The sequence below is a fragment of the Hippocampus bargibanti genome, linkage group LG04 (assembly GCF_051943395.1).
Source record: "Hippocampus bargibanti isolate YZ-2025 linkage group LG04, ASM5194339v1, whole genome shotgun sequence".
NCBI classification, from domain to species: domain Eukaryota; kingdom Metazoa; phylum Chordata; class Actinopteri; order Syngnathiformes; family Syngnathidae; genus Hippocampus; species Hippocampus bargibanti.
In genome coordinates, this window is record NC_142737.1 from 10,842,585 (window position 1) to 10,864,525 (window position 21,941).

General features: G+C 41.5%; 1 protein-coding gene across 3 annotated transcripts in view; it reads left to right on the top strand.

Annotated features, from left to right (window-relative positions):
• The window catches only part of dmxl1 (Dmx like 1), a 41,556-nt gene that overhangs the window by 9,618 nt on the left and 9,997 nt on the right, over positions 1–21,941 (top strand). For 2 of the 3 annotated variants that reach the window (XM_088993971.1, XM_088993972.1), the window contains exons 13-41: positions 233–926; positions 1,335–1,456; positions 1,636–1,725; positions 2,095–2,200; positions 2,296–2,415; positions 3,121–3,342; positions 3,702–4,942; positions 5,759–6,017; positions 6,285–6,421; positions 6,499–6,685; positions 6,809–6,919; positions 7,301–7,470; positions 7,897–7,994; positions 8,115–8,280; positions 8,894–9,022; positions 9,244–9,370; positions 9,937–10,718; positions 10,982–11,080; positions 11,474–11,641; positions 12,014–12,205; positions 12,279–12,352; positions 16,544–16,665; positions 17,795–18,052; positions 18,952–19,160; positions 19,258–19,406; positions 19,586–19,671; positions 19,767–19,968; positions 20,717–20,834; positions 21,224–21,283. In XM_088993971.1, coding sequence (XP_088850097.1) covers positions 233–926; positions 1,335–1,456; positions 1,636–1,725; positions 2,095–2,200; positions 2,296–2,415; positions 3,121–3,342; positions 3,702–4,942; positions 5,759–6,017; positions 6,285–6,421; positions 6,499–6,685; positions 6,809–6,919; positions 7,301–7,470; positions 7,897–7,994; positions 8,115–8,280; positions 8,894–9,022; positions 9,244–9,370; positions 9,937–10,718; positions 10,982–11,080; positions 11,474–11,641; positions 12,014–12,205; positions 12,279–12,352; positions 16,544–16,665; positions 17,795–18,052; positions 18,952–19,160; positions 19,258–19,406; positions 19,586–19,671; positions 19,767–19,968; positions 20,717–20,834; positions 21,224–21,283 — 6,498 coding nt within the window. The remainder of the gene's footprint in view (positions 1–232; positions 927–1,334; positions 1,457–1,635; positions 1,726–2,094; positions 2,201–2,295; positions 2,416–3,120; positions 3,343–3,701; positions 4,943–5,758; positions 6,018–6,284; positions 6,422–6,498; positions 6,686–6,808; positions 6,920–7,300; positions 7,471–7,896; positions 7,995–8,114; positions 8,281–8,893; positions 9,023–9,243; positions 9,371–9,936; positions 10,719–10,981; positions 11,081–11,473; positions 11,642–12,013; positions 12,206–12,278; positions 12,353–16,543; positions 16,666–17,794; positions 18,053–18,951; positions 19,161–19,257; positions 19,407–19,585; positions 19,672–19,766; positions 19,969–20,716; positions 20,835–21,223; positions 21,284–21,941) is intronic. The other variant, XM_088993973.1, reaches the window with a different exon arrangement.

The following is a 21,941-nucleotide window of genomic DNA, read 5'->3' on the forward strand; positions in this document are numbered from 1 at the left end:
ACCTTTTAATTCATTGTATATCAATTCTGGAGCCCATAAAAAATAATCCCCTCAATCAAAGTGTTAAAAGAGCTGCCATCTAAAATAACACTGTTCTTCTAATAGTGTTTCATCCACACATTCAGATGATTGCATTTCTAAATATATGAGTCACATCAAATACCCTTAATGCATTTTTAACATGTTTATTTATTTATGTTATGGTAATATGTTGTCATTGTTTTTCTCCCAGGTGTCGTTTGTGTCCCGTATCCCTGTGGCTTTTCCTGCAGGGGATGCCATCTCTCTCAGTCACAGTGTAGTCATGTATGCTTGCAACAAAAACGTTGATTTGGCCATCCAACATGGGAGACAACGACCACCTGGGAACACGTTGCCTCAAACCAAATCTGCGCTTATTAGTTATGGCCGTCAAGTGAAAGTGGCACCATGTAGCAGCCTGAGGTTGAGCATTTTCACCCCCAACGTGCTTATGATATCCAAGCATGATGACGGCTCCCTCAACCAGTGGGGTGTGAGTTTTGCCGAAGACTCTGCTTTTTCCACGGTACTCAGCGTGTCTCACAAGTCAAGGTACTGCGGCCACCGGTTCCACCTAAACGACCTGGCCTGCCACTCTCTGCTGCCACTGCTCCTCACCACTTCACACCACAATGCATTGAGGACCCCCGAGGTGGACAGCATCCTCGCCCCACCAGAGGTCTTCTCTAGTTCCCACGGTTTCCGGCCCAGCCGATTATCCTTGGGCAGCGTTTCACAAGATCCAAACGCAATCTATAGCGAGCTCATTTTATGGAGGGTCGACCCCGTGGGGCCGCTGTCCCTGTCCGGCGGAGTGTCTGAGTTGGCTCGAATAAATTCTCTTCATGCCTCAGCTTTTGCGAATGTAGCCTGGCTGCCCACGCTCATCCCCAGTAGCTGTTTAGGTATGGCCAAATTATTTCATTATTTGGATTTCTTCTGCAGTACGATTACCGTACTTTTTGTCACTGCTGAGTACCTAAATGTACCTTTACTCGCCTTTGTTTTTTTTATATTTTTTTTAAACATAGATTTAGAAAATAGATAATGTTATCCGGGCATTTATGCTAACAGCCTGTTGACATCTGTTAAAATAAACAAATAATTTGGAAATAACGCCTGGGATTTTACTCCCCGTCCTCAGTCATAGTTGAAATATCATCAAATGTTACAGAAAAGTAAATTCATGGCCTTACTTTAGACCTTCCCATTCCCTGCTGAATGATACACTACGTACCTTACACTGCAATATAATGGCAGCTGTGAAAGATGGCATTTCAACAAAAGACACATAATACTCTCTCTGCTGCCAGGTGCTTACTGTAACTCTCCCAGCGCCTGCTTTGTCGCAAGTGACGGCCACTCACTCAGGCTTTATCAGGCCGTTATTGAAGCCAAGAAACTCCTCAGCGAGCTCTCCAATCCTGAGATATCCGTAAGTTTGCCACCATCCCGCTTCATACTCCACAGAGTGTTGTCAACATCACTTGTGCAATTTCAAGTACACACATCTGATCGATGTGTCCCATTGGACCTCACCACAGCAACATTGAGATACTTTATTATTACTTTTAAGAATTCTTGCCCGCTTCATTTGTGTCCAATTTACTGCAGAGATATGTTGGCGAGGTGTTCAACATTGTGAGTCAGCAGTCGACAGCAAAACCAGGGTGTATCATTGAGCTGGACGCTGTGACTGACTTTGTAAGTGTACGTTGTTGCATTTTGCGGGTGGAAGTATTATTAATAGAGTAAAAGAAAGAAAAAAAATACACATTAAGTTAATAGATATTCATGTTATTGCAAAGGTCTTTCTGCAAACAGACATTTGGATTTGCTGGTCAACTTTGTGGCATCAGACAATTAGTCGTAAACTTTGAATCTCTGTAAAAGTTTCACCCATGTAGAAAAACAAACAAACAAACAAACAAACAAACAAACAAAAAATGCCCAGAGTCTCCTGAAACGTCTTTGTATTTATGTGTATGTAACAATAACACATTATGTGTCATTGTGTATCTGCTGCACAACAGATGAAGCCTGACATCAAATATCTGCGTTTGTCCTCACCAGCAGGGAAAGGAGACACAGCTCCTGCATGTTTTTGAAGAGGATCTAATACTCGGCAGCGCGAGACCAGACAGTTGGCAGGAAATGACGGATTCATCACCTTGTTCTGGTATTGACTACATTTTGTCGATCACGGGGATTTTTTTTAATAGCAGGATCTTATCTTTGGATGCAGTGTATTAATACTCTCTGTATTCCCCGCAGCCCTGAACAAGCCCACCTTCGCTGCAAGTTTTTTTCTTGTAGTTGTTGAATTAACACCAAGTGGCCAGTCGCTCCTACAAATGTGGCATCTTCATCTCGCAGCAAAACCTGTCACTATGGGTGGGTGCTGCCTACTTTTATCTGCACAATTGTAAGGCATATATTTCAATAGATTTCAAGCTTTTGTTGTCATTATGGTTTACAAGAAACCCATATTTTTCACTTGTGATCAAAACATAACTTGTGCTTCAGTCAGAAATACTGACAATACTTGGGAGGGGGGGGTAAAGCAGAACGATTGGATTGTATTTACCTTTATTAGTCTCGCTCACAATCACATGTAGAGACAATTTCGAGTGTTCAATCAGGCTGCCATGCAGTCAGGTGCTCAGATCGGCCCTTGTCTATCAAATTGGATTGGATTTACCTTTATTAGTCTCGCAATGAAGAAATGTACATCTCACAGCAGAAAAGTCATGAAAGGAAGAGGAAAGGAAAGAAAGAAGTAGAAAAACAAAATACAGGAGCTGCTGGAACGGCAGCCACTCTTGCGGCGCCACCTTGTAGTCAAAAGAACAAAAAAAAACCCAATAACAAATAATATGACAACACAAAGACACAGAGTCATTCATTCTTAAGCACTTTTTGTACCTTCTGTTACATGAACCATATGTATTGGCCATTTTGTTAAGGTTTTGATTGACCTTTGATTTTTTGGGGGGGCACCCTGTACTGTATTTTGGTTCACACACCAAAAAGGTGTGCTGTATGTTCAAGAAAGGTTTGATCACAAAGTTATTTTGACTTTTACTTTTTCCGCACCAGCAGATGAGACCTTCTCCCCACGAGACACCCCCACAGATACTTCAATCAGCCCCTCTCAGTTTAACTTTGATCCCTTCAGTTCACCGATAGTTCAGAAGAGTAAACCCTGCACATCCAATCTGCAGAGCGCATGTCGCCTCGGCCTCACCACCCAGCGTCTATACAGCCAAGAATTGCCTCTGCCGGCCGGGGTGGAAGCCATCAGTGTTACACCCTCAGCAGGTGAGCAAATCCATACTTGTAAACTCGGTGACAAATTCATTGTGCACTCAACATAGAGCATGCATCTGCACGTCACTATTCACAAATTGAAATATTAACATTTTTTAAACTGTTATTTTGTGTAAAACTAGAAGGGTTTGTTCTGTGTATTTTATGAAATACCCCAGAAATGCCACAAAATGGCACCAAAGCCCTTTAGGAATAGGGAAGTAGTACAGTTGTGGCTTCAAAGAAGTATGGTGTGATTTTTGTCATATCTTGACTTTGTCTGAGAGGGGCTAAATTCAGCCAGGTTTGTCAGTTACGATTACTATGTGATTTATCATTACATTTAGCACTTTTCTTGTCTCTTTCGTTAGGTCATCTCAGTGCTTCGTGTTCCCTACCAGCTGGCCGTGTGCCATACCTCATTGCGACTTCCTGTTCTGACGGAAAAGTGCGCTTCTGGCGGTGTAAAGCCACGGCATCTGAGACTTGCGGTAATGACAAAATGGTGTATCATTGGGAGGAGTGGCCTCTTCTGGTGGAAGAGAGGCTTCCCAATTGCAGTGCTGTGAGCGTCCCAGGTCGTCCCATTCAGGTCAGCTGCTGTCACGCTGGACGAATGGCAGTTGCTTACAGGCGGACTATGCCAGACACACCTCTGAACTCGACACATCAGCTAAACTCTCACACGCTGATGACTTTCCCCCCTACTCTGGCTTCTTCACCTTACTTGTACCACAACAACATGAGCCATCACGTCACTCCTACTGTGACTGTGCAGCACAGCCCAAATGTGTCTCCGGGACCTTCCTTAGCAAGCGCCAGAGAACAGCTGGTTTACATCGGCATCTTCCAGTGTGAATCCACAGGTGGTTCACAATGGATTCTGGAACAAACTATTGTCTTGGATAAAACCGATCCAAGCAGCAGCACATCTCCGTGTGGCAACATAGACTTGACTTTGCCCCACGAGCACTGCCTTGGTTCTACTCATAAGAGTGTGGTCCACTTAGACTGGGTCTCCCAAGAGGATGGGTCACATGTTTTGACTGTCGGCATAGAGACAAAGATTTATATGTTTGGACGTCTCTCCGGAAAGCCTCCTGAACTTTGCCTGACATTTGATGGCAGCCGAGATCAAAGCTTATCACGTCTGGTTCTGCTTCGATCTGTTGACCTCGTCTCTTCCGTTGAAGGCTCACCACCCTTCCCGGTCTCCCTCTCCTGGGTGCGTGATGGTATCTTGGTAGTAGGTATGGACTGTGAGATGCACGTCTACTCCCAATGGCAGCCCCCACCACCCCCCAAGCCCAATGCTGCCGTTCCTCAGGACACGGACATCTGCAGCAGTGTGTCGTCCATTGTCTCAGCCGTGAGACAAAGCCAAGAGGATGGGCTCAGCCTTGGGCCTCCCACTTCTTTACTGGCCCCTCCTAAAAAAGCCCTTACAAGGTCAATGATGAGCCTTGCTCAGAAGCTCAGTGGAAAGAGAACGATCTATGACCTTCCCTTAGAGATGGAAGATTCTGGACTGTTTGAAGCAGCTCACCAGCTGTTTCCCACACTGCCACAGTACCACCCAGTGCAATTACTGGAACTCATGGATCTTGGAAAAGTAAGTATAATGCATCATCAACACATTGGTTTTGTTGCTCATATTAGGTATTTTCCTCTTAACTCATTCACTGCCAGATGATGTGCAAATATGCGTTCACTCCAGTGCCAGGGTTTTTGTCATTTTCACTCAAATTTCAGAACCCACAGAATATTGAATTTTGAGTCTACATAAACATTCAATTCAGCATAAGAAACCTTACTCTCTTCTTTCATCAGAAAAATAAAGTTTATTTAGACTTTACTTGGTTGTAGAGTTAGCTGCATTGAAAGTGGGGGCAGCTGTATAAAAGGTAAATGCTGCCCCCTCGTAGGACGGAAAAACACTGCCAGAGGTCTAACCCCCGCGAGAAAAAACAAAACCTGAGCAAATTTGGGAATGGTGCTACATGTCATGCTTTTCAATTTTCGAATAAATTTGTGAATGACTTCAAATCTCCTTCCTCAAGTTTGATAAATGTGTTACATTTTTAAAAGACAACCGACACCATTTTTTTGTTTTCTAACTGACATCAGAATAATGTAGAATATATGGTCAAATACGTTATGACCTTCCTCTTCTCGATTTTCATGGTTGGTGAAGGCTCACAAGTTGCATGATGAGAAAGGTCTCTCTTTAATATTACCAACCATAATCGTCCCAAAATTCATGCATGTGCAGAGTACTTACTGTATATAAAGATGGATATACAGTATAATTGTAAATTCATTTAACTCTTCTTCCTGTCACCACGTCACTGACATTGAACGACAGTACATTGAATGTGTAGTTCTTCTTTCTCTGTGCTCTCTTTAAAGTTTTTGGTTATCATTTAAGGTTCACCGTGCCAAAGCCATCCTCTCCCACCTGGTCAAATGCATTGCTGGGGAAATCGTGGCTTTTAAAGACAACACCACCAACCCAGAAAAACGGGTACGATCTCGAACTATCAGTGTAGGAGGAAGCACGGCCAGGGAAAGGAAGATGTTTGGCAAAGATGAGAATTCCACACCGGATTACACAGAGATCAGCTCTATTCCTCCTCTGCCTCTCTATGCCCTTCTCGCAGCTGATGATGACACACCCCCAAAGCCTGGTCAGTATTCATTCTGTGTGAATTTATTCTTGTTCAACCAAATCAATGGCAAAGCACATTTTGCAAAAGCATATCTTGCGAATTTGTTGTATTTTTCCCATCATGTTGATTGGGGCCACACCATCATAGTAGTAGAACATATCATGTTTATTTCTGTGCTACTGATAGTGTAATGCAATTGATCTGTTTTTCTCAGCTTGGCTGGAAGGAATTTGGGCCAGAGGTGAATGGCTCACGTAATTGAATTTCAATATTGTTGTCACGTAGAAAAAGTGGACAGCGTAAGCGGTGATAGCGGGCATGGATCTGGTCACACAGACGCTTACGATGAGTTGTTTCACCCACCCAGCATTGCCGAATTAGATCCTCTGGCTCAGGAAGAGCAAGAAGAAACTGGGAATAAGGTTGACTTCTGTTAAGAAATTTTATAAAAATGTTCATGTACATTTTTATTGACACTTTCCCTTCTTTGGACCTGTAGGTAATTGACCTGTCCCAGTACAGTCCCACATACTTTGGTCCAGAGCATGCTCAAATTCTGTCCAGTCATCTCCTGCACTCTAGTCTTCCAGGCCTAACTCGCATGGAGCAGATGTCTCTCATGGCACTGGCTGACACAATTGCAACCACCAGCACAGACCTGAAAGACAGCCAGGACCATAGCAAAGGTATTGCAGTGGAGTGAGAGGACAAGCTAGAGCCAATCAATGAACTTGCATCAAATGTGTAACCCATTCCCCCACATCCTGTAGCAGTATTTTGAAATGTGTTATTGATTTTTTTCTATGCAGGCGGCGAGACTCTGGATGACTGTGGCCTAAAGTTTTTACTTGCTGTCAGACTTCACACCTTCCTCTCTACCTCTCTGCCGCCAGCTCACCGAGCACAGCTGCTGCGACAAGGTAAAAGCGGCGGAATGGCCTCCAATAATTTTTTATGTTGCCGTCAAGACAAGCCGCCATCCCCACACGATGTGTAATTACTCTCTTTGATTCAAGCACACTCGATTGTCTTAATTTACCTCTTTACTAGCGGGACTCAAAAAATGAAAGTCACTGTATCACTGTTGTAAACGTTGAACATAAAATTTCATTCGGATATGGGGAGTAGACACGTCATTTCTCAACCTTTAAATGACACAGTAAAGCTATCCTCAAACGGGAGCACTTGGCTCCGTAGCTGAGTCATAAAAAAATGGACGATTTGTGTAGCTCATCAATTCTAAACATGATAAGATTTTTGCAACTCCGTAATTACTCACATCTTTCACTCCCCTTATACAGGCCTGTCGACGTGTCACTATGCGTGGGCTTTCCACTCTGAAGCTGAAGAGGAGCTGCTTCACATGCTGCCTGCCCTCCATCAAGGAGAGCCTACCTGGCCTGAGCTTCGCTCTATGGGTGTGGGCTGGTGGCTTAGGAGTCCCAACAAGCTTCGCAGATGCATTGAGAAGGTGAGAAGCTCTCCGGGTACCATTATTGAAGTTTATACATGTGACTTATGAAAGGTTTTCACGTTTGAAACCTTTTTTTAAATGCAAGCAGATTCAAAAATGATTAAAACATAATTGTCAGCAATGTCATTTTGGGGTTGACTTGGTGCGAGAAGGAGTCATGCCATATCCCCTAAGACAAAACTAATTTGGTGCTCGAATGAGAAAAAACAATTATCATTTTCCAGCGCACCAACACACTTCTTTTAAAGCAGTCTTGGTTGAGGTTCGGATTATTGCTGTTATAAAAAAACGGGAGCTCGAATCAAATTCACAAAAATGCACTGAAATCATATACACACACACACACCAAAGGGTACAACTCATATGGATATAACTATCAACAATAAAAAAATGTGAACTTGTGCTGTTTGTCTCTCTTGTCAGGTTGCTAAGGCCACTTTTCAGCGAAGTAATGATCCTCTGGATGTAGCCATATTTTACCTGGCTATGAAGAAGAAGGCATTGGTCTGGGGACTGTACAGGTAGAATTTTGCATCAGAAACCCATTATATAGCACATCACCAAAGAGTTACAGTAAACTAATATCATTATTGATTTAAGACCAATGACTCAGAACTTTCGGTTTAAAATCCACTCTCTAGATCACAAAAGAACGCCAAGATGACTGAATTTTTCCACAACAACTTCAGCGAAGATCGATGGAGGAAAGCAGCTCTGAAAAATGCCTTTTCTCTTTTGGGAAAGCAAAGATTTCATCATTCAGCAGCCTTTTTCCTTTTAGCCGGCTCCCTTAAGGATGCAGTAGAGGCAAGTAGATCATAAACTTGCAAAGAAATGCTGCTGTGAATATGACTCTGAGTGCCTTCAGCCACAAGATACGCCTTAATTGCAAAAATATTTACATATCTCAGCAGCTTTTCACACAATGGAACCAAGAATTTGAGGACATTGTCGTCCTTTGAAGCTCAGTTTCGTCAAAACAAAACTATTTTACACTTACAAAGATAGAATAGCCGTGTGGAATATTGAGAAAGCGGTTTGTGTATTTGTGACTCCACTTTATGTTTTAACACTCTAAATACACATTACTCTTTGCTTAACCTTTATTCATGAAGGTTACCCCTGCTTACAAAAATCATCTGAAGCAATGAGTCATATTTAATCTGCATGAGTAACTGGACTTCTCTTATTTAAATGAGGTTCATCCAGGCAAAGAGGTATCATTGATTTTGTTTAGTCTCTCTAGCTGAGAGGTAGTCTCATTGAAATCCACAAGTACAAAAACAGCATTTCATCTAACCCTTTGAATGAGTGTAGCGTTTTCATTTGACTTTTTTTGTATTTGCAATCGAACGTCTCCCACTGTGTTTTTAAGCATGCAATAGTGTGAGCTTTTGTTTGGACGTATTTTATTTCTCAGGTGTGCTTAGAGAAACTGCAGGACCTTCAGCTGGCTCTTGTGATATCCAGATTATACGAGTCAGAGTTTGAGACAGCATCAACCTACAAAAAGATCCTCCAGAGACATGTGCTGGGTCATGATAAGCAGGTGCGCGGTGCTCAATGTCACACGCTTCAAGGGCTCTTGTTTTTCCACTGGAAGATAAAGAATCATTTGATGAGAGCAACCAGGTGTTGTTTTGATCCTCCGGTGCGCGTTTATCAAGTACAGTTGCAGAGATGCAAACAAAAAGTCTGAATCTGTAACGCCCACGTTGCAAGGTCTGCTATCTTTGCTTCTTGAATAAATAGTCTCTTTGCACGTTTTAGATATCAATGCATCCGGATCCGTTCTTGCGCAGCATGGCCCACTGGGTTCTGGAGGACTACAGCAAAGCTTTGGACACTTTGCTAGAGCAGACTCCCAGTAAAGCAAAATCAGGGACCAGCGATACCGGTATGTCGGCGATGTGATTCTCGGGTGATTGACTTTTCAAATAAATTTGATGATTGACTAATTTGGGGATAATCAAATGAGAAAATAAGCAAATGAAATTAATAGGAACCCATATTGGTGGAAATATTGAGAACAGGCGAGTAAATTGTCCAGTATGTGATCTATGAATGGAAAATGAGAATGACTTGACAAATCCTTTCTGATATTTCCCAACTGTGACATAATGTGCCTTTCAGATACTGAAAACATTTGAGTCAGTGAACTTATGAAAGATACAGTATTTTAAAAGATGATTTGAACCAGACAGACATATGAACTGCCTTGGTCCCAGGTCGGAATCCTCTGCTACACCTTTTATAAATTATCACAGTTCATTTTAACATCAGTGGTGTGACAAAGGCTCTGAGACTTCATGAGTAATGGGATGTCCTTTTGGGATTTTACAGCATAATTTGTCTTTTACTGCTTTGGTGAAAAGACTGTGAGCTGTGTATCACGCTAATGCCTTACTGATGTTTTTGACATTGACCGAAGAGGAAAGTTCATGTGTCATGTGTCCTTAACAGATTCCGCATCCTCAAGCAACGGCGAGGTTTTCAACTTCTACACCTTCCTCTGTACCCACCCGCTCCTCCTCCGTCGCCATTTCGGCTCTTCTGACAAGGCCAAAGTCAGCCTGACTGCCGAGGGTCGCAGGGCTGATTCTATTAGCCTAGATGAGAGAAGGCTCTTTTTCACCGCCGCGTATGCTCACCTCCAAGCAGGCTGCCCAATGCTAGCGCTGGAAGTCCTGTCTAAGATGCCTAAAATCCGCAAAAGTTCCAAACTCCACCAGGAGTCCCCCGAGCCCAGCGCCGCAAGTAAGAACGGTCCAACTTCAGACCAAGACTGGTCTGAGCCTGCGCTGAATGGCTATGAGTCAGGCGGTGGCAGTTTATCAAATAGTCGGTCGGATTCAGTCTTGAGTTTTGACTGGAGCCAGCCATCAGTGCCTCATCCAGATGAGCCCCTGGAGTTGAAGTGGGACAGCGACAGAGATGATAAAGATGATACCGATGATGATGATGAGGAGGAAAGTAAGAGCGGGAAAGGTGGTAGAACTGTTCACAACAGCAACGTGTACCATGACATGCATGATGGCGTGTTGCCTGCAATGGAGGCGCTGATCAGCGAGAGCAGTGAAGACAGCGGTGACTTTATCGACCCTCCTGATGATGTCTTTGCTGCGCAGCTCAAGTTTACTGCCTGCTTAAAGATTTTGACCAATGAGCTGAGAACACTTTCAACCGGTTATGAATTGGATGGAGGAAAACTGCGTTCCCAGCTATACCAGTGGCTGGAAAGAGAGGTAATTGTGTTGGGTTTCGTTCTAATGGCACCAATGTAAAAAGACTTGATAATCATCATAGTCTACTAAAGCAGTGCAGTAAATATTTTTACAAAATAACAGTGAGTACTGCGGTAATCGAGCAAGCCACTGCACAAACAAGTTCTATTGCTCACCTCAAAAACTCGTGTGTTGGAATCATTGTAAACCAAGTCTACAAACAGGGGGATTTGTAGACTTTTCTGCCAACTTGCAGCCGGACCTTCATCTGATCTCCTTTACAGGTGGTGACTCTCCAGGAATGTTGCAGTTACAAGCCATGTCTTCCAGAGATGTCTACCTTAGAAGATGCACATATCGCTGGGCTGAGGGAAAATGAAATGGTTGGTGTGGCATCTCTTGCTTGTTCTGGCTCACTTACGTGTTCATGAATTATTTTTTGAAAATGCCACCATGGTGTCACTTTGAGCACACTTTACAAAGTATGCACGTTGCATGAACATGCTCTTTTCATTAATTATTTGCCAATTTGTTAGCATTCACACACAAAATGTAAGCAAAGTTGAATTTTAAGTCGATCCAATTTCACCAGAATAATTATCGTGCCCAAACATATTTGTTGAATTCACTCACCACTTTGGTAAAACTGTTTATTTTAGTGTTGATACCACATATGATGTTAAAACGCTTTCGAGAAGGTGCATATATCTTACTGTATCTTCCTACCACACGAGTGTCTTAGTATCTGTTTTGAACTAAATGTGTCATGTTTTCAGCCTCCAAGCCCTTCCAGTGACAGGCAAAGGAGCAGGAGACACTGGCTGAAGAGTAACCAGCCCTTACTGAGGATGTTTTTGAGCTACTGCAGCCTGTACGGCTCCCACGGTGGAGGACTGGCTTCTGTTCGCATGGAGCTCATTTTACTGCTTCAAGAATCACACCAGGTCATTGCAATATATCCGGCCATGCATTTCCATTCGTTTACCCATTTATTTTGGGACATGGCTAAGCTAGACTCTATCCTCAATGAAATTTGTTGAAAGGTGGGGCACAGTGGTTTCCACTCAGTTTCAGGGCTACAATGTATGCAGGAGATATTTAGTCAATGTGTGGTTCTAATATTTTTTTTTCAGATTTGGGGTATTCGTTCAATTTAGATGTCAGGCTGAGTAGAATGTGTTTTTTTAACATGGCATAATTTACGGTGTTTCTTATTTTAGCAACTTGCTTTTGTTTGACTGAGTTAAAAAAGGTGCAGAGACAACATAATGCATTCCCTGACGTGCTTTGACACTTGCGGTGTAATCTTCAAACAGGACAACTGCAGCGCACCAGCTGCGGCGACATGCTCACAGCAGACTTCATTCCCGCTCCTGATGGCTTGTACAGCTAACGTGAAGACCGTGGTGGCTAATCCCATTGTCTACCTGACCAATCTAACACATGACATCCTCCAGACCATTAATGCGCTCAACTCTCCTCCACATCCAGATATTGTTAACAATGAGGTATTTTTTTTCCTATTTAATACAGCAGTCTAGATTACATTTTTTAAACACCTTTTCTGTTATATCTTTTCAGATATATGTAATGCACACTTTGGCTGCATCCTTGTCTGCCTGTATATATCAGTGTCTATGTGACGGACACTCTAGGTAGGCTCAAATTATTGCCGTCTGTTTTAGGACAATATGTTTGTCATCGGGAGTACAGTAATGAAAAAAAACAAATAATCTGAACCAAGGTTATCTGAACAATATAAAACCTGTAATAACTACACAGGGGACTTTTATGAAGTAACTTTTTATTATTTAACATTATTACATATTCGTTATTTTAACACTTGGAGTAGATGTGTACCACTGGTTGTTGTTCACGACTTTTCGCGACTTTTAATGCTTACATATCACATATGGAAACAACTTGTTGTTTTTCTTGCTGTCAAGCATGTGACATGCTTTCAGAGCTTGGGTAAATTAAGAGGCATCAGTTTCGGACAAATCTGATTTTATATATAAGTATAATGAACAGCTTGTTGCCAAATGTAAGGATGAACCAATACTGTACTTCAGTTGTTGTACTTGGATTCAAGAAGAAATGTCAATACGACTGAAACACTGAGAGCGGTTTCCTTGCCTGGCATTTAACTTCCAGGCAGATGGATTAGGGGTCATGTCAGATATGTGGAGATACTTTAATTATGCTTTGCAAAAAGTTTTATGAACTCTGCTGAGGCAGCAATATAGTCTAACTAATACCAAGGTTCACAGTTTTTATTTTGTAGCTTTTATCTTCTCAATATTGAATTTTGTATTTCTTTTTACTCACTTAGCAAGTTACACTTTGAAGTAAAATGTGCCCTTTTGCGTTCAGTATATCTACCAGGCTCTGGCATCTCAGGCATCTTTGATCAACTGTTTGTACTCTTTTAACAACATGCTTTCCCAGTGTTTAGAATGAAACACCACAAAATGGGCATGTTTTGTTACATTTGACAGAAATGTATCTTTTTCAAATATGAAAATAAGGTGCACTGTTACCACGACAGCAGAGTCACGAAACAATATGGTCAAGACCAAGCATGCAATACATTTTAAAAAATTCGCTCAATTTCCAAGTCTCGTTCTCTCACGCTTAAAGGACAACCGACGTCACTTTTTTGTTTCCTAACTGACATCAGAAAAATGTTTTCTAGCATCTAAAATACCCAAAACACGCAGTATGATATTTTTATTCAAATGCAAAACACCAATAAAAATGACTTAAAGGACAACCGACGTCTCCGGACAAGTTGTGTCCATAATTTGTAAAATGGCTTCAAATGACTTCTACTGAGCGTATTTTACAAAGATTCCACCGCATATAGCTATATTTTACGTTTTAAGACTCACGCTGAATATTCAGGAAGTCTTGTTTTTGAGTTGGTGACGAGTCCGTACGTGACGTCACTAAAGGACCTCCCTTGACCGTAAAAAAGACGCTTTGTAGCGGTCCTTCCATCACGTCAATGTATTTTGCTGTACTTGTGTTGTCTGGGGACCTCGTGTTGCACCCAAAAGCCGCCGGAAGGCCAGAAGAGGGCGCCCAAGCGCCATATAAGGAATTTATCAGCCTGTGGAAACGGAGGTGGCCACAGGAGGTTGCCATTTTATGCCTCTTTTTTTTGGGTGAGAGATTTTCCCCCAATGTTGCCTCAAAATGGCACAAATAAATTATTTAATCGATTGCAAACATGAAGATTTTGGACACTTTAAAGGACAACCGACGTCACTTTTTTGTTTTTTAACTGACACCGGAAAAACGTTTTATAGCATCTAAAATACCCAAAACATGCAGTATGATATTTTTAGTCAAATGTAAAACACCAATAAAAATGACTTAAAGTGTCCAAAATCTGCAAAAAAATGAGCTGCGAATTGGGCATTTTCAGAAAGTCCTGCCCCCAGTTCGTAACGTCACGCCAAGACGTCTTGCATTGCTTGTGAATCAAAACAATCGCTTCAGATTCTGAGAATATGCTTTCTTGTTACACATCCAGTTATGAAAATAGTTCTGAAGAGGAAAGCATACATGTTTGCAATCGATTAAAGAATTTATTCCGTGCCATTTTGAGGCAACATTGGGGGGAAATGTATCACCCAAAAAGTGGCAGAAAATGGCGTCCAAGCTCCTATGATGAATTAATCAGCCTGTTTCCAGAGGTTGATAAATTCCTTCCATGGAGCTTGGACTCCCTCTTCTGGCGGCTTTTGGGTGCAACACGGTTCTCAGACCAAACATGTACAGCAAAATACATTGACGTGATGGAAGGACGCTACAATGCATCTTTTTTTACGGTCGGGGGGCGGTCCTTTCATGACGTCACGTACGGACTCAAAAACAAGACTTCCTGAGTATTCAGCGCGAGTCTTAAAACGTAAAATATAGCTTTATGCGGTGGAATCTTTGTAAAATACGCTCAGTAGAAGTCATTTGAAGCCATTTTACAAATTATGGACACAACTTGTCTGGAGACATCGGTTGTCCTTTAAGAGACACAGACAGTAGATTCATCCAACCTCTGAGGCGAGGACATTTTTTTAATACATGTTACCTTTACTAAGATGATGTTAAATGAGAAATAGACCTACGATTTAGTTTGGCACTTCAGGTCCCAATTGCATTTATTGCATGCCATAGATAGTGCGTGTGTGTGTGTAAACTCTATGGCAGAATGAAGGACATAAAAAGGAAAGGGGAAAAAGAAGTCCTTAATTAATTACAAAGTTTCAAGCATAGCACCAGTTGCAGAGCTGCAATTCAAATAATAATGAGTCTTCTCTTATCTTCCAAAATCTCTCCAGGCTCACTGAGCTTCCAGCATTAAGAATACCGAGCCTCGTCAAGCATAAGTAAAATTTCGTCTGTAAGACATCAAGAAACATGACATAAACTCACAAACACAACGATGAAAGCCCAAATGTCAAACATTTCAAAGAAAGACACAGTTCTAAGTTTAGCATTTGACTGCACTGTGATCAAAATGATTGGGTAACATTACAGACCGTCGTGGGAAATAAACAATGCTCCTCCATCTGCCACAAATCTAAATAAAATTTAAAATAAGACCATCAAATAGCAGCCCCAAAAGCACCATTAACATTTTTTAACATCATTTTTAAGCCTCAAAAGTCACACTCCTGCATTCTTAAAACCAGGAGACGAACTCCTCTCATTTGTTGTGTCTGATTTGACTGCATGTGTGCATCACCGCTTTATTTATTTTGCAATGCCCCTTATTTCTCTTCATTCCGCCCCAATAACTCTTTCGCCAAATGTGAGGTAAGACAGTGGGCCTGGTGTCATTAAGGGGGTTATGTCAGAGTCAAGTATGGTGGAAAATTAAAGGTTAGATCAAAATTACGCTTCGCTTTAAGACATTTTCAAAATGCTCAGAAAGCTCATTCACTGTACTTGAGCTACATGCACTGCTGGATCAACCAGTTAACCTTACGCAAAGATTGAGCCAAAATTTGTCATTTTTTAAAAAATTGTCAGTTTGTCACATTATAAGCTTTGGCCTAAAGATAAAGGAAAGTGGCATATGCAACATCATTCATCCCCTTTTCAATCGGTGCAGCAAAATCACTCCAAAAATGATCTGATCCACAGTTGGCTTAACTCATTCACGGCCAGACATGTGTAAATATGTGTCCAATTTGTCATTTTCATTCAAATTCCAGGACCCACAGAATATTGTGTTTTAGGACTACATAAAAACATTCAATACAAATTAAAAATGAAATTATCTCCACATGGCTGTCAATGCCGCTACTCCACCTGTTAGTCATGTCTGGCTGATACCATAATGTCAGTGTCATGGTAATTTTACCAACAGACGTGGAGTACAGTATTCATACAAAAACAGCAGAATCCATATAGCAACCCGGAAAAGCAAGCCCAGCCAATTGAATTACCAAACTGAAAAAGCATAAGAGGTGCAACAACTAATCTGTCATCAAAATAAGAGTGACTTTTAGTGTTCAGGTAAACCTAAAATTGTCTGAATCCTTTGAGTTTCAGGCTGCCAACAATAAATATTCTCAGATTGCTGTCATCATTCCCGATAGCAAACTGATTTCCAAAACATCTGCTTTTAATAGTAATAATAATACATTTAATTTCTAAGCGCCTTTCAAAACTTTCAAGGACACTTTTTTTGTCATTTTCTCATATGTTACCAGCCAGATGAGTGTTGTGAAAATAATCAGAAAATTGTTTATTATTAAAATAATTTTTATTGTCAGAGCTAATTACAATGCAAACACATAGCTACTTCTTCACATATTGTACTTGTTCTTCCGCAGTCACATGAACAACTTCACAGGAATGGTGTATCAGAGCATTTTGCTCTCTCAGAAGCAACAAGCAAGAATTCCCAGCACAGATGGCTCCGTTCAGCCAAATACTTCTCCTGCACAGTGGCCAGGTAATAACCATGATAAACATAAATGGGATTTCTCCAATTCATTGTCAGAGGATCATATTCACTGAATTGCAGATAATAATACAGGAGGGCTAACCTGTTTCAAGAAAAATACACAACAATGGTAGCATATTCATTTAGCCATCTCACAATGTGAATTCAGCTCTTCGTTTATGTGAACCTGTCATTGGGTTAATATAGGCTTACTTTGCAGATTAGCTCGCCTGTCATCCATTGGCACCGACGTCACTCACCAGACGAAACTGTGCTTTTTTATGGGCAAAGCCAAATGCACTCACAGATTCCACAGTACAATGTTTGGATTACTATCGGAGTATACAAAAGAAGGTACACCATGAATAATAAATACTGTACATAGATTAATAAATAAGGCACACGTTCAACGAATGACATATTTAAAAACCTTTTTCATACATAAGGTACACCGCATTATTAGGGGCACATTCAATGAATGACCTACTGTATATTAAAACATTTTCCATACATAAGGCACACCAGATTATGAGGTGAATGGTCGGCTTTTGAAAAAAATATTTTCTTTTAGGTGCGCCCTGTAGTGCAGAAAATACGGTATATACACACATACAATGGTTTTGCCCACATCTGTCTGTGTAAGCTCTGTCTTACACGAGTGGTCCATCGATGAAGTGCTTTTCTTCAGCCGTCATCTGTACTACTTTGAAGGCGACAGACGTTTCGCTTCTCATCCAATAGGCTTCGTCAGCGAACTAATTTTTGCTGGTATCTCTGGAGATCTATATAGATATATATATATATATATATATATACTGTCCAGAGGGGGCGGTGCCAGACCTCTGCTATGATAGGTCCCTGCTGTAAGGTTAGGGGGTAGCAGAGGACTATTTCCAGAGTCTACACTGATTTTGTCCTGACTTCTATTGTCCTGACTGATTATGGTCTATGACTGGCCAGTCATCAGGCCAGTACCTTCAAAGAAGTACAGATGACTGCTGAATAAACCTTTTCATCGATTTTGCCCACATGTCGGACCAAATCGAACTCTGATAAAACCCTTGCTATTTCCAAAAGTCTGACTTTCCTAACTTTGCCTTTCCCTCCTGCTTTGGTCCCTCACTACGCCACTCTCCAGGTATCGCCTCAATGATCCGTCTGTTAAGCTCAGCGGGTGATGAGAGTCATCCGGGCCTGGCCGTGTTGCTCTGCGAGATCCTGACCGCCGTTTACCTCAGCCTCTTTGCCCACGGCATGGCCACTCACTCAAGCAACGAGCTCTTTCGCATCATGGCCCACCCTCTCAGTAGCAACCTCTGGGTGACGGTGTTCGGGGGAGGTGCGCGAACTCCCGTCATTGAGAAAGCAAGCAGTCCAGCAAAAACTCCCCCGCCAGGTAAGTGACGAGAATTCAATTTGATTTGATTGAGTTTGTGCCAATGCGGAACAAATTTGGCCAATTTTAATCGACTGTGGGGGAATTAGTTCTTGTCTTTTGGATGTTGTAAGATGTTAACAGACTTGCTGAGAGTGTTATTTAGTTCATGTCCTTGCAGTGTAACTTTACTGGGCCTTTTACTGTAGTTGTTGTCTGTTATACTACTGTTCAGTGATTTTGCTATCAAGATAAAATCCACTTTGTCCTAAACTAATAAGATGAAATGCCGAAAGTGTAGCCGGCACAATCCATCCAAAAGTTAACGCCGTTAAACACATGTCACAATATGAGCTCAGATCTGCAGTGCAAACCAAAGCCAACAGTACCGTATTTTCCGGTATATAAGGCGCACACAAAACCCTTGATTTTTATTAAAAAGATGACCCTGATATGCCTTATATGTTAAGTAATATTCAGCCACAACAGGTCTCACAACTACCGTCAGCATCCACCGACTCAATTTCCCCCTGTAGAAGAAGTAGTGTGTAACCCAAACCTCTACTGTAGCGCCTTAAAATATGGTGTGCCTTATACATGTATATGCAAAACTTTTATATATTTATATATAATATTTGGAAAATGTTTTTAATTCATTGAAGGTGCACCTTATAGTCCAGTGCGTCTTATATATGAAAAAAGTTTGAAAATGCAGCATGCATTGGGGGTGCACCTTATACTCCGGTGCGCCTTATACCCTGGAAAATACGGTAATTATTGTTAAAAAAATGCTCACTGACAGTGTGAATCACAACCAATACATTTTCTTCAATTATTTCATACAAAACCTGGATCTCGTTTCATTTTGCTTTGTGTGAGAGAGATCGCTACTTTTAAACATGTCCTTGTTAAATCCACAGCTTCACCGGGCACAGACATCTCTGATAAAAAACCCAGACGGTTCCGGCTACTGTCGTCACGCAGTGGATCGAAGGAAGAATCCAGTATAGAGAAGGAGCCCCCCTCCAGCCCCAAGCTCCAACCTGTGGTGGATCACGAAGCCGCTTCCATTTTCAAAGAATGTTTTGTCCCACCCGAACTCAGCATTTGGGATTACTTCATTGCTAAAGTAACCTTGACGATTACTTTTCAAAAATCTCCAATGTTGTTTTCCTACAAGGCTTATATTCATTATTTTTTTTGTGTGTGTTCTATTGCTTCACTAGCCACTCCTGCCACCCTCAGAAAACAGAGTTCAATACGACTCAGAAGAGAGCCAAGGCAGTGAAGATGAAGAGGAGGAGGAGGATGACTATGATAATATATTTGACCCCAACTCGCCTCAGAAAGAGCACACTAACTACAATTCATACAGGTGGATATTACTGCTAACATAAACCAAGCTTTGACTATCCTTTTTTTCTGTCTATGGACTTGAAAAGCAGGCTTGTCTCTAAATATTATAGCCTTCGTTTTTATCACAGTCATGCCGGGCCACTGTAAATAATTATATCCAGCATATCTATTTATACAGCATTGGTCTTCTACTTCCAGTTGGTGTTTAATGCGCTTGGCAATGGTTCAGTTGGTGCTCGTCAACCTGAAGTCCTTCTACCCCATGGCAGGATATGATCTTTTGGGTCAGTACTTAAACGTTATGCGCGCAGGCATCCAGCAACTTGCAGTGTCGCTGTATTGTCATCCTTTGTCTTGTTTTTAATCTCACTTCGCACAGACCTGCCCGGTGCCTCCCCGCTGTGTCACAGTGTCCTGAAGACGCTGCAGCGCTGGGAGCAGGTGCTGCAGAAAAGACTGGAACTCTTTGGAGGCCCTCCATCAAAGTACATCACTACACACTTCCAGGAGGAAGCCGTCACACCAGGCCCTGCTCTACTCAGGCATAAGGCGCTGTTTGAACCGTCCAATACCCCATTCAGGTAATCCTGCAACTGGGCATTACTGTTCATAGATTCTGTAGAAGACATTGTACATTCCTCATGTGAGTATTTGAAATAAAAATTCTGTTCATTTTGTTAAATTGACATTTGTTTTTAACTCATTCACTGCCATTCCCCAATTTATTTGGAAATTGAAAATATGACGTGGAGCGCCATTGCTGCATTTGTTCCGGTTTTGGTTTTCCATACAGGAAGCGCTGGTCGGACCTCTCATCCTGTTAGTACTTTGTTCCAGCTTTAGCTGTTGTTAAAGCGCTATATAAATCAATATGTATGTATTGTATTTTGTACAGCTGCCCCCATTTCAAGCTCAGATAACTCCAGACCAATATAATGTAGAAATTATTATTTTTTTTCTGATCAAAGAAGAGAGTCTATGCTTGCTTACGCTGCATTGAACCTTTATGTAGTCCTAAAACTCAATATTCTGTGGGTCCTGGAATTTGAGTGAAAATGAAAAAAAACCTGGCACTGGAATAGACACATTTTTGCATGTCTGGCAGTGAATGAGTTAATGTCATGTTATTACGGTCCCTGAGGAAATAATTTGCCCTATAGATGTGTTATGCTTCAAACACAAGCTTAAATATTTCTTCCTAGTTGCCAACAGTGTCATAAAATGACAATAATTATATATATTTTTTCCCAATCTTTTAATTTTTCTTGAGTGAGCTGCATGCAGCTGACACATTATTCGTATTTTTTGGGGTTTTGGGGGGGTTTCCAGGACTAGCCGCCATTCGGCACTTCCTGTCAAGCGCCTTTGGCAGTTCTTAGTGAAGCAAGATGAAGTGCAGGAGACATTCATTAAAAACATCTTCACCCAGAAAAATGACGCTGGCGAGGTACTCCATATTTAACACGTCATTGCACTTAATCACGCATGAACGTAGCACACCTACCACATTCAAATGTCACCAAATAACACCGCTTTGCTCATGCAGAATTGGAATCACATCTTTATACGACCACACGAGTCATGATTACACTTGATGAAATCCTTTCTTTTGCTTTGTTTAGCTATGCATGACGAAATGTTTTGTTACTGCCGCCATCTGCATGATGATGTGTTCATTTCATTCAAGTAATTGCTGTCTGTCTGATTAACTTCACAATAATTCACTTTCTCTTTGTGTTTGTATGCATGGGCCACTACCTGCTTTCTTTATGTCGTGTGTTTGTGTGTGCGTGTGTATGTGCGCTTTGTGTTGTCTTACCTGCCAAATCATTAAAGTTGCTTGAAGACCAGACTGATATGAAATATTCAGGGACGGACGAAACAGGAAACCATCAGGTACTGATGTCATATACAGTACTGTATGTTCCGGTGTTTAAGGAGCACCCAAAAGCCTTGATTTTCTTCAAAAGATGACCCTGTGCCTTATACGCCAGTGCGCCTTTTATGCACAGTAGTACTGTCAGCATCCACCGACTTTGTTTCCCCTTGTAGAAGTAGTGCGGTGTCCACGCTGGGATATATAAAACGGAAGCCTCTACTGTAGCACCCTAAAATGAAAAAAAAAAACATGTGATGAATTGAAAGTGAGGTTTATAGTTTGATGTGCCTAACATATGAAAAAAGTTTGAAAATACACCATTCATTGCGGGTGCGCCTTAGACTCCGGAAAATACGGTAAATGTGTTGTTATTGTGTCTAAATATGTACAGTATTCGGTATGGGAAATAAAGTATGTGGCATGTCAGTGGACAAATGGCAACATAAAGACAAATCTTTTTTACATTGACAAAAAAAACATCTATTATGGCAGTTTATATAACGGCAAGAAAATAACTCATGAAGTGGGAGCAATTATCGGTAAAGTGTTTACATGCCTTTTTTTCTTTTAAATGCACAAAGTGTGAATCATTCACTTCATGGAAACGCTTGAACCACGTTACATAATGCTCTGGCATACTGTACACATTTCAGAAACAATTGAAGTGTAGTAGTC